Source organism: Zonotrichia leucophrys, chromosome 9 (assembly GCF_028769735.1).
Source record: "Zonotrichia leucophrys gambelii isolate GWCS_2022_RI chromosome 9, RI_Zleu_2.0, whole genome shotgun sequence".
In the NCBI taxonomy this organism is placed as follows: domain Eukaryota; kingdom Metazoa; phylum Chordata; class Aves; order Passeriformes; family Passerellidae; genus Zonotrichia; species Zonotrichia leucophrys.
Window position 1 is genome coordinate 15686240 of NC_088179.1, and position 12566 is coordinate 15698805.

The window sequence follows — 12566 nt, forward strand, 5'->3', positions numbered from 1 at the left end:
GCTGCTCTGTGGGATGCGTGAAGGAAGCACACAAGGTGCAGCCTCAGTGGTAATTTCCCTGCTGTTTTTGCACAGCACAGAATTATTTTTGACTTGAGCTCCCACCCCTGGGTGAGCCGCCTCTGTGTGCACAGGAAGGTTTCCTGAAGTTCTTTCTCCTCCTCTTCATCTCTCACTATGTGTCAGCCTCCACATTCCTCACTCTTCCAGCCAAGGGACAAAGTGCCCACATTGCCCATAAGGACTCTCCTTGGCCCACATGCACCTCTTTCCTGCTGGGACATCCATGCCTTCCTTTGGCATGGGTCACCCCATACCCTGGTGGCTCCATCCTGCCAGCAGTCCCTGGAAAGGGCAGAAAGGGGCATTCAACCCCAGACCCCATGCAGGGCTGCAGAAAGGAACATCCCCTCAGCAGTGAGGATGCTGTGTCCATGGGCACATCAAGGTTTACAGGACAGATGAACTGACATCTAAGCAACAGGGCAGAACCCTAAACACTTCTCACTGCTTGCTTCATACTTTTTCCCATTCTCAAGACTTTCCTCATTTTTTCCTGAACACACCCAATTCTTTTCCATCAGTCATTCTTTCAGGAAATTTTTGCTCGTTTCTCTAGGTCATCAGGGTGAATTCAGTTTCTAATCCCCCACCCAAACAGCCCTTACACCCTCTTTCAATAGCATCTTGCTTTCATATGAGCCTGGCTTCCCCAGAAAATCTCTGTTGGATGTGTCTGCTGCACAAGCTATTGATAACTGCTCATGGGATAGAGCTTCTTGAGAATCCGTCCACCCACAGTGGTAGAATTTCCCATTTCCTCATTTGCTTATGAGAATGTCATGTAAGGCAGCACAAAGATAGCATCACTCCCGCTTTCCCTGTGGTACCCAGTCTGCCACCCTAATGAAGAGAAAATGAGGATGGTTTGACACAAGTTCCAGCTAAATCTGTGTTCTCAGCCCCAGCACTGCCCTGTCAGTGTTTGCCACTTGGTGGTAATTTGTTCCAGCAGGTTTCTGGGTATTGAGGCAGGTTGACTCATCTAGAATTTTTTTTTTCTGCTTCCATGAAGCAGACAGTGAATTTTGGACATTTATATCCTCCTGGGACACGGCTCCATGACAGCTCTCTGTGCCTCAGTCCCGCTCCAACCTTGATGCATTTGACAATGAAAGGTTGTCACCCTTCGTCATGGTGAAACCCACCAGCTCTAGGGACAAGCAGTGGCTACAGGTTCCCTTCCATGCTGGACTGTCTGCACAGCTGAACCCTTGGAGCAGAAGGGCCCACCTGTCTAAGGGTGGATTTGAGGAAAGGAGGATCAGGTCCTCAGGAAATAGGGCTATGTCCAAGCTGGACTGTAGAGAGGGCACATTGCACCATCATCCTGGATTTCTGGGAAAGAGAGGGATGCTGAGCAATGGAGAGAGATTTAAGGGGACAAATGGATGTGAAGATATGGGCAGGTATCACTCCACATTAGGCTCCTTGTTCTGTGATGGTCCTTACAGGCGGCATAAGGGGTGAGCTCGACCCCCTCCAACAAGGCTCTGTGCCAGCACCATGGGCAGAGAGTTTGGCCTTGGGACAGAGGAGCAGGCAGGCACAAGGCTCCTGCCTGGCCCTCCAAGCCCCATGCACCAGGATCTGGACTGTCAGCTCCTCATTGAGCATCACATCCTACCAAAGGGAAGAAGAGAGAGGAGAAGAAACTCTGGAGGCAACTCAAAGCAAAACTAGAGAAAGCAGAATGAGGGCGGGAGGAGGAAACACAGATACTCTGTAAGCTACAACAGCTCAGTGACAGGTAGGGTGAGACTCTTGGTGGGACAGGATGGAGGAGATGTTGTGGACACAGACCCCTCAGGACACACCAGAGCTGTGCAGCCTGACCATGGTTAGGGGTCCAGGCAGCCTGCACAGCAGTCCACCCCTCCCACCACCAAGCACAGCACACACCAGCTCCCTCCAGCCTTTCTCTTCCAGGAACAACAGTCTCTTTCCCAGATAGTCAAGGCCATGGCAATGCTCCCACACCACAGTTCCTGACAGACCAGTCCCACCCACCAGCCATCTCATGAACCCAGTGGACAAATAACCCACATACCTCATGCATCACCTCCAGTCCAACCTGTCCTAATCAAAAACTTCTGAGACATCCCAGTGACCAGGACAGTGTTCACTTGAAACTGACCTTGCTGTCCTACAGCCTGACCACCCCTTCTCCCCTCAACACCTGCAATGCCCTGGTGCTCAGGAACAGTGATTTGCTGCTTCATGGCATGGCTCTCCTCAAAGACACAGCTGCAATGTGCAGGAGAGGATTTCCTTTCCATCTTCATCCACCTGTCCAGTTTCCCAAGACATGGTTTATGAGTTCAGGTATCTTGAAGAGAAGCTTGCTCAAATGTTGTTTCCAACCACCTTTAATCAAGGCTGGGATGTATAAGGAGCCAGGCTGGCTCTCAAGCATCATGTAGGAGGTTTTTGCTTGCTTACGTGTAGCCCAGGCACATTGCCACACATCCAGCTTCCTGCAGATGCTGACAGGAACCAGTCCCAGCTCTCTGAGGTCTCCCAGAGGGCTCTGGCCATTGCTCATCATCAGGACCCTAGTGCAGGACCAGGCTGAGGCTCCCCAGAGGTCTCAGAAGGTGTGTGGTCTCAGAGGGCTGACGAAGCATTTTGGCACTGAGGTGGTGGCAGCCGCTCCTCAGGGGTGCCCGCGGTCGGAAGCGGCTGCTCTAACTGCCAGACCAGACTGCACAGGAAATGCAGCAGCTCCAGCACACACAGCCTCCCCTGGCTGGTCCTGGCTCCCAGCTCAGCAGAAGCTGTGGCACAGGGATGGGGACCTGAGGGGATGTGTGTCTGCAGGAGGGTGGTATTTGGACCAGTAGCTGTGCAAATCTGGGGGTGTGCACACAAATTTGTCTGGTGACTTGTTTGCACATCTCTGCATCATGAGCATTTGTGTGTGCTTGCACTTGTGTGCATACTTGATTCCCCATTCCCAAGAAGGATACTGGGGTGTATGGCCTGACACCCATCTCAGGGCACTGCTTGGTCTGGGGATGCTCAGGCAGCACAGCCAATGCCAGGCCAGGTGCAGGGGAGTGCAGCTCATGTCTGTCAGTGCTGGGCATCCTGTGCTCCAAGCAGGGATGGGAGATGGTGTCTGGCAGCCTGGAGCATCCCCAGTGCTCAATCCATGCATCTTGAGGCCCCAGCCTTCCACCCTGCAATGGGCAGGACTGTAGCCAGGCTGATGGGGATTGGAGGAGCACAGGCACTGTGGCAGGCTGGATGCTCTCCCATCCCAAAAGGCAGTGGGAGAGGCTTTTGCTACACCTCCAACCCCACTGGATGGCTTGGGAGCCTCTGATCAGCTACAGACCACCATCCAACCAGAGAGAAAAGGACTCAGCCCCAACTGCACCTGGAGGAGTCATAGCTGCAGCCAGGGAGTGCAGGAAGTGCTGAAGATCTGGCACCTCTGCTGCCTGAGAGGTGGGATGGAAAATATGAAGCAGGGTCCACCCTCTCAGCTATGTCAGTGTCGTGTCTGACGGGAAAGCAAAACGCAGAAGTGCTGACTGAGCTCCCACTTTCCCGCTGCAGCTGCCTCCTGCCTCGTCTGCTGGCCACAGCAGGTCTCTGTCAGAGCTGCTGGGGCAAGGAGCAGGGCTGCTGCTGGCAAACAGCCCCGATGGGCTGAACCATGAACTGCCACGAGTTATGTGAGTTATGGGCAGTTATGGCACTGCCTGTGGAAGCTACTGGGAGCCTTCAGCAGCACTGGGGACCAAAGGGGACACCCCGTCCACTGTCTTACCCTGAAGAAAGGTGAAAGTTATCCCAAATGGATATTTATCCCATCTAGTCCCCTCTGGAAGTTTCTCATGGACTTTCCAGTCCCCACAGAGTACAAGATATGGTGCCTGGCTTGCCTCACCCCTTCCCCCGGTGCCCAGGTTTGCTCCCACAAGGCTGCACTGGTTTTACTGGGGGGTAAGGGAGGAAGAAACCTGCTGACAATGCTGCCAAAGTGTAAGATGCAAGTGACTCTTCTCAGTTTTCACTGAGTTTCACACTCTCCTGGCAAGCCTCTGCTGCCTCCAAAGCCACTCCTTACTGGGGTTTCTCCTCTCTCAAGCAGCTGTCATTTCTTTCCGCTCTGGTTTCTGGCACGTAGCACATCTCTTTCAAGAGAGAAAGTGGAAATTTGAAGCCAAAAAAACTGCACTGAGCACCACGGTATGAGCTTTGCCCTGGCTAATGGCAGCCAGACCCCTGGCCCAGCAGGGATGCTCATCCCCATGGAGTGGGTGAGTGCCCCAAGACAAGCTTGATTAAGGGAGAGCGTTGGCTTTCAGCCATGCCTGGGTGACCAGCTCAGACAGGGACAAGGAGAAAATGAGCATTGACCTCTCTAAATTCTTAAGAGCAGCTTTGTGGAAGAGCAGCTTGCATATGTCACGGAGAGGCCCAGGAACCACAACAGATGCTGCCACCTCCCAGCTCTGCCCTGCACTGCAAGAGCCGTTATTTGCCTGCCCACGCACTTGCCGTCACGAGTCAACAAACTCCTGGATGCAAAACTCTTTATTCACCCCCATGGCCATATCTGACTCCCACCTGGGGAGGGAGGGACACAGGGGTAGATTACCCCTCATGCAGAGGTGGAAAATGCCTGGAGACAGGCAGAAGACCAGCTGCCTGCTTCCCAGGGATTTCTGAATAGCAGTACATAGGGCAGCCTCTGCTCCGAGCAAGAAGCTTGCAAGAAACTTTGGCTCCTGTGAGCAGCATCTCACAGGATTCACTCCAGTTCTGACCTCCAGCACTTTCTTCAAGTCATGCTTTGATAGTTGGCTCAGATCTAGGGCAGGGAAGCAGCATGGCTACTCCAGAGAGCACTGGGTGGAGGTAGAATACAGTAAGTCACCTTTGGCACAGACCTGTTGGCATCACTGCTCTGCCCCAGCCCATTCAGCTGGCCCTGAGTGAAGAGGTAGCACATGGAGCACAGCAGGGACCTTCCTGATCCTGTGGTACCCACCCCATGGCCACAACAACACTGTGGCAAGGACTGTTCAATATCGACTCCAGCAGCAGCAGCAGCAGCATCTCTGTTGCTTTAGTCCTGATATGCTGGATTTTCGCAGAGTGAGGGGCTGGGGCAGCCTCTTCATGCCCACACCCTGGTGAGGAGGGACGCTGACCCTCAGCAGGGCAGTGATGGCAGCTGTCGAGTCCTCTCCTCCCGGTGTTTCTTGCCACGCTCCGGTGTGACAGGTTTCTCCTCAGGGAAGATGATGGTGGCATATTCAGTCTGTTCAACTGGCTGAGTCTTGGAGGGCACCAGGCTGTGCTGGTCCCGCTGAAACTCCAGCACACCATAGTCCACAGTGGATACAAACACCACGGGGGGCTTCTCTTCCTTCTGCAAGGTAACCCCATCGTGGTGGTTCAGGCTCCAGAGGTACCCACCATCCCCAGCACAAACCTGTTCTTACAGCAAGCGCCAAAACCAGCTCTGAAGCATCACGGGAGAGTGCCAGTGATACGCAGCAGAAAGATGCACAGTCCTGGGGCAGAACATGCACAGAGGAACCACACCAAGAGCCTTGGGGTCTCAGCTCTCTGCCTCTGCAGGCAGGCTGGACTCTGCCTGCCTGGCCGTGGAAGGCAGGGCTGTGCTAGGAGCCCCTTTCCACCTCTCCATTGGGCTCCAAGGTGGATGGTGTGCAGGAGAAGAGCCTAGGGCTGAGTTTGCTCAGCCCAGAAAGGAGAGAGTAAAGAGCAACCTACTCACTGCCTTCAGCCACCTACTGAATGGGGTTGGAGAGAAAAAGGAAACAGATCCCTCCTACAGGTGCCTGCCTAAAGAGAGGAAAACAGGCACCAGCTGCAACAAAATAAATTTTAGCTTGATATATTGGAGGGTAACATCCTCCCATTCTCTACAGCAGCACAATCCACTGTCAAAGAGAAGCCTGCTTTGAAGAAGAATTGGATTAGAGAGTCACATCCTATCTTGGGTAGTTTTATTTTGATTTTGTGATGGGGCTGTGCTGCTGCAGATGCAGAAAAGCAGTTGTAGCTGTGCAGAAAAGATCAAGCAGCAGCAGACAGAAGAAGTGAGATGCTTGTGAAGAGCTGATAAAGGAAGGCCCAGCACCCTCCTTGCCCCAGCGATGCCATAGTGCTCTCCTGCAGCACAGCAGGGTGACAGAGGTAGAAAACTCACCACTGGCATGTTTTCACTCGGTGGTTTCTGCACATCTGCAAAGTAACACACTTGGTTAGAGTGAGGAGTTTTGTGTGCCCCACCCAAGAGCACTGGACACCACAGTCTTTTCACCACAGACCCTCCTTGTCCACGGGGCCTAACACCCCGAGCATTACAAGGACAAGTGAGACATCAACCCAGAGTCTAGGGTTTAATCTGGGATTAGTGGAGTGCAGCAGAACTCTCTGTGAGTCCTTGGGTGCCTGTGGTGTGTCTGAGGTGATGCCCTGTGCTGCAGCAGGGTGAGGTGCTCCAAAGGTACCTGGGCAAGGTGCATGGGAGGGATTCAAGTGCACCACTAAGGCACAACACTAACGAGTGCTGTAGAGCCACTGCACATGGTCTGGGGGCTCTACAAAGGGCAAGCAGAGCTCAAAGCACCCCTCTCCTCCCAGCATGGAGATATCTGTCCCACAGGGGCATGCCACAGCTGGGTTTAGCACATTGAACCAGTCCATGTACCCCAGGCAGCTGCAGACATCTGGCTGACCCCAGGTCTCAAACTGGGTTTGTGTGGCCTCCAGGGGAATCATACCTCCTCTCCTGTATGTAAAGGTGAGGTAGCCGAAGATCAGCAGCACAACCACTCCAGCCAGCAGGAGGATGCCCAGGAGCATGGCCTTGATGTGCTCTGAGGGGCTGCCTTCCTCCATCTCCGGCTCGTCAGTAGCATTCACCTGGGGGGCTGCTGCAATAGGCATTCAAAAAAGGGGGAACAAAACAGCAGGTCAGGAGTGTAAGGTGGCCTCTACAGTCCTTGTGAAAGGCAGCAGGGGAACATGGGGCTGTCCTCAGAAAGGGCTCAGTGCCAGGTAGGCCGTCATAGACTCATTTGTCCTCCAGGGTGGAAAGGAGACAGGACAGGGCAGGGCTGTGCTCTCCTGACCCATGTCAGGTCCTCTGCCAGCAGGTTACTGCCTGCCTTAACCCCTGGTGCTACAACAGGCTTGGGACCCCTCCCCATGAGCTCAGCCCCCAGGCTGACCTGTGACTATCAGCTGGGCCCTCTTGCTCTCCATCACTTTATCGGGCTCATAGAAGGTGATCAGTCCACAGTAGTAGGAGCCTGAGTCATTCTGGTGGAGGTTCAGGATCTCAATCTCAAAGACAGGAGTGTTGTTGATGAGCCGGTAGTTCTCTGTCACTGTCGTGGTCTTGTATCGGCTGATCTCAGCAGTTTTCTGGGCTTGGCTGTGGTTGGTCTCCTTGTACCAATTGAGGCTGTACTCTGAACCAGAGTCATTCTCCATGGAGATATTGCAGTAGAAAGTGGCTTTGTCACCTTCAGGGCGAGTTAACACTGCTGGGGAGATGGTCACTGTTTGGGAGAGAGGATACAAGGAGCAGACATGGTTACAGCAGGCACAGGTCTCAGAAACAGCCATACCCTGTGTGGGAGCCAGGGCTGCAAGCCCAGTCCACATCATCACTCTGGGACATGGGCAGGTACATCACTCCATGTCTCTGCCATTCCAAATGTATGCCTGCTGGCTGGAGAGGGACTCTCAGAGGTAGCAACTGTACTGTGAAACGGTTTCAGCAGACCAAATTGTGCTCTGGGCTACCTAAAATTAGCACTGAACACCTGTACCAAGGAAAACAGACTTTGGGGGTTGTATTATTTTTAAATATATGCTGTATGTTCATGTCTGAGTCATCCTCTCTCCAGATGAGGTGGACTCTGAAAGTGAGCAGGAGGACAGAGTCCCAGGCTGGGGCAGTGTCCTGTGGTTCAGCCCATCACATGCCTGGCTGCCTGCTGGGATGCTCTGGCTCTCTCCACTACACAATGCTGGGAGCTCAAAGCAGGCAGGGGCTGCCCCTGGCACAGTATTTGTCATCTCCAGCCTGAGACCACCTGACAGGGAAGAGCAACCTGGAGCTTACAGTGCCATCCATTTCCAGGGGCCTGTCCTCTCCTTATGTGTGCGTGGGCAGCCAGATCCCGGGGTTCCAGCTGGGCTTGCCAGGCTGCTCCCAACACAGAATCCAGCCAGCCACAGCCACAGGCTCCTCTGCTTTAGCACCAGCCCTGCTGCTTCACCTCATTTCCCTGCCCATTATCCCGGTGGGTCCATCCATCCTGCCTGGTGGGAACGCTGTGAATGTGGGCCAGGCACACAGTGTCCTGCTCCAGCCAGTCCCACACAGCAGAACAGCTGCTGTAATTATTTCTGTTCAGAACAAAGAAAAGTGGGAAGAAGCATTTTTCACAAGGGTCACCCAACCAAGCTATTCAAACCACCATGGTTTGAAAAGTCTCTGTCAAAGGAAATTTGCCTTCCCCTTTCAGAAATTACCACCGAAAGCAGCCCCAGGGCTCGCACGCAGGGAGTCAGAAAGTCCCTCCCGTCCCACCAACTCTGCCCTGAGGCCCTTAGGACCACAACCTCAGCATCACCAACCAGAAAAGGAACCTGGAAATTCTGTGAATAAATACAAAATCAAATGGAACACTGGGCTGAGAAATGAGGGTTGAGACCAAACAGGACGAGGGAAGGAGAGAAGTGCCCCAATTCCCACAGGCGGCACTGGCTGTGGCAGTGTCCACACCAAGAGATGGGATTTCTGCCATGTTTTGGATTTCTTGTGTTTAACAGGAAATTTTTGGCAGGTTCAGGGCTTTATTTCCTACTAGTGCCACTGCCAACAATGAATGAAGCATTCAGATGACTTCTGAAAGTAGATGTTGGGTTTACATGTTTTCCTGTATCTTCCCAGCTCCAGAGGTAACATCTGCTCCAAGGGACACCCAGCTCCCTGCCCACCCTCAAGGCAAAAAGTACATGAATCCACCAAAGAAACAGCAGGCTGGAAGGAAAGGGCTTCATCAGCTTTATCAGAGCTCTCACTCACCCTGCCCAGACTCACACCTTCCCTTCAACCTCTCCTTCTGCCACAAAGTTCACCCAGAGCAAGGACCCTGGATCCCTCACGATCAAGTCCAAACCAGGAGTTGCAGCCCAAGGGCACAGACTGAAGCCACAAAAGCCAGAAAGGAAACCCCACACCCCACTGGCAAATCCATAAACTCAACACCAAGCTCCAACCACTGTCACTGTGTCACAATACAGCTCTGGTGTCCTGTCCCCTTCTCCATCCTTTGATCCCATTTCTGCCCCAAGAATCCCCAAGTCCTTTGCTTCACCTGCACATACCCAAAAGCTTTGAGGTTTCTGCCTTCTTGATGCCAGAGCCAATTTTTAACTACAAAGCTCCCAGCCCTTAGACATTTTCCACCAGCATCAAACGACATGGCCATGCCAGCGAGCCCGCCACACTCCTGTACCTACCCCGGCGGCAGCAGGTCAGCATCGGCCCACAGCAGAGCAGGATGGCACAGAGGTCAACCAGGGCCACCTCCACGCTGCCCCACGACTTCTTTGAGGCCCCTGGAGCCATGCTGAGCCGCTGTGTGCCCTGCCCAGGCAGGCGGGAGGTGCTGTGCCGTGTGCGCTGTGCCGCTCCCGGCTCTCTCCGTGCTTCCTTCCCCGCAGAGGCAGCAGCTTGCTCTCTGTCGTACACAGAGAGGGCTGGGTGGAAATGAAACGTACCCATCTCTGCCCCAGAGGGAAACCCGGGCTGCCTCCCGCCCCCAGCTTCCTCCCCACAGAACCAGGGATCAGCTGAGCCAGACATGGACCCTTAACCTCCCTGCGCGCTCCTGGCATGTGCCCATGCAGATAGCCAGCTGCCAAGCAGTGGGGACAGCTTAACAGAACAGCTCTTCTGAGCCTGCACCCTTTTTGGGGAAAGCTTCCAGGGGTGGAGGAGGCAGGGACCACAAGGGGCATATCCTCAGCTCTGACCCTGGCCCATAAGTAAAAGTCATCTTGGGTTCCCAGGCATCCACAGGTGCTCCCACTGGATGCCCAAGGCAGTGGGGCTGTGGGACATGTGGCATTGGGTGGACAGGGTCTGAAAACCATGGGACACCTATTGTAGGCTGCTCCCACGAGGATGGAATGGGATGGGAGATGAGGAGGGGGAGGAAGATGAGTTTTGCCTCCTTAGGTGTTTTTCTTCTCAGATTTGATGAGAGCAAGGGCAGGTGCCCAGGGTGCTGTTATTGGGGCAGAAAACTTCTGTAATTTTTTGCCATCCATGCTCCCCTCTCACTACACTGACTAATACTGGCATAGGAAATAACCAGCGGTGAAAGCACGCTCTTCCATTTCTCTAAAACACAGCCTCGGTGCCCCACAATTTTGGAAAATGTCAGGGGAAAATTAGTAACTGAAAATTAATAAGAAGGATGTGATTCTAATGATGACTTCACTATTTTTCCAAGCTTCCACAAACAAGCTGTGGGGCTGGGGCTTGCTCACCTCTCACTTTCAAACATGTCCCTGGCAGGCGAGTGGGCTGGGGCAGCCACCCCTAATTTCATAGAATCATGAAATCATAGAATCATTAAAATTGGAAAAAGACCTCTAGGACCATCAGGTTCAACCAAAAACACCATACAACAAGGATGGCCAAGGAGGGGGTTCTGAGCTGGGGCAGACAGGGCTCACCCTGGGAGGGTGGCTCAGTCCAGCCTGTCTTGGTCCTCTTTTCCAGTCTCCTCCTGACATTTGCAGCATCACTCCTTTCTCATGGACTGCTGGCACTACTTGAGCTGCAGAGCCAGGCTGGGTGCTGTGACCACTTTGTCACCTCTCTATGTCATCTGGTCAGAGCCCACCATGCTGCCTGGATGGGTGGCAAAAGGAAGTGGTCTCCATCATGTACAAGGGTGCACGTGGGTTTTGACTTGGACATCACCTGTTGCTTCAAAATTTCCTAGATTCCCACTAAAAAAGCCTGACTAAACTAAACTAAGCTGAACTGAACTCCAGGAAAAAAGGAAACTGACAGCAAGGACACTTTTCCACCTTGAGGCTTTATGTCTCCAAATGGTGACACCAGGCACTTGAGCCAGGTGTGGGGAGGCTTGTCTGGCACTTGCCACATGTTTTGGTTTCTAGAGGTGGAAGATGTGATGGGTATCACCACCAACATAACAACTCAGCAAGCCAGGGGGATAGGCAGGAAAAACTGGCTCATCCTCCCCACCTCGTGTGGCAGCAGCGGAGGGCTGATTAGAATCATAGCACAAATTGCTCAAACTTTCCAATACACACTTGCAATAGGTATAACTGGTACCCAGGGTGGGGAGGCTGCCGTGTCCATGAGAAAGTAACAACAGTGTCCTTTTCTCTGAAACAAAAACCCAACCCATGGTGATGAAAAGAATAAAAGAAAAGATCAAGCTGCTAGGAAGCTGCTGTGGAGGAAAGCGAAGTGAGCAGCAGCCTCGGGTGTCAGCATTGCAGAGGAGCACGGCCCCAGCCCCACAGCAGCCCTGGGGCTTCAGGCAGCCTTTGAACCCTGCCTGCAGCTGGCCAGACCAGCACAGCTCACCCTGGCTCCTCCACCAAGTTCTCCAGCATGAAGGAAAACAGCCTGGCTCCAACCAGGATGCAGCTCCCTGCTCGTGCTGGTAAATCTGCTCCAGCCCAGTGGGGTAGATGGTACACCTGGGAGTTTGCTGACAAGGTCATTAAAAGGTCCTCTGGTGCTTAAAAAAATATAAATTCTTTCTGTGAGTTGGAGCATGACAAATTGCATAGGACAGTTCTTTTCTATTTGTCCACCAAAAGACAAAAATGAAGTCTAAAAAGTAAGGACAAGCAGAAATAAGTGAGAAGACAGTTATTTAAAACTAAGAAACAGCAACTGCAGCAAGCACATGTCACACCAGTTCATGGGAGCACAAATGTCATAGTTTTTCTCCAGCCAGAAGCTGGTGAGTTCCATCTGAGACCCAGAGGAGGTCCTGGTCTTCTGCAGCCATCGCTGTTGGGGCACACAGCTGTCACCTGAGCACTCACCTCAGAGGGCAGAGAGTCAAAATGTTTAGAGGGTAGAGCCCCAAAATGTTTAAAAGCATCTGGGTTATTTAAGGAGCACTGAAAAACTGGAAGAAAAAGAAAGCTGTGATCAAACATCTCTGATGGAGCTGACTGAAGCCAAGAGGTGCATGACCTTGAAGTCCAGGGAAACCATAGCTTCCCAGGTGAAAAAGGAAACACAAACTGCCACAAAAAGGTGCCGAGGAAGAGAAGCCCACACGTTCCAAAGATCCTTCCCCCAACGGTTTAACTGAATTCACATCTGGCTCTGACCCAGGCGGGAGCCGAGTGGTTGGGGTGAGAGGAGGAAACGGCTGATAGTGTTTGCAAATAAATACAGAATCTTGAGGTCTTTCAGATACTTATCAGAA

At 52.8% G+C, this 12566-nt stretch overlaps 1 protein-coding gene across 1 annotated transcript; it reads right to left on the reverse strand.

The window, feature by feature from the left end:
• Positions 1-5230: 5230 nt before the first annotated feature.
• PDCD1 (programmed cell death 1) lies at positions 5231-9700 on the reverse strand. The gene is made up of 5 exons (XM_064721631.1): positions 9592-9700; positions 7284-7616; positions 6834-6986; positions 6257-6291; positions 5231-5446 (listed from the first exon to the last, which is right to left on the reverse strand). The coding sequence occupies exons 1-5, from the start codon at positions 9698-9700 to the stop codon at positions 5231-5233; spliced, it is 846 nt and encodes a 281-aa protein (XP_064577701.1).
• Between the last annotated feature and the right edge of the window lie 2866 nt (positions 9701-12566).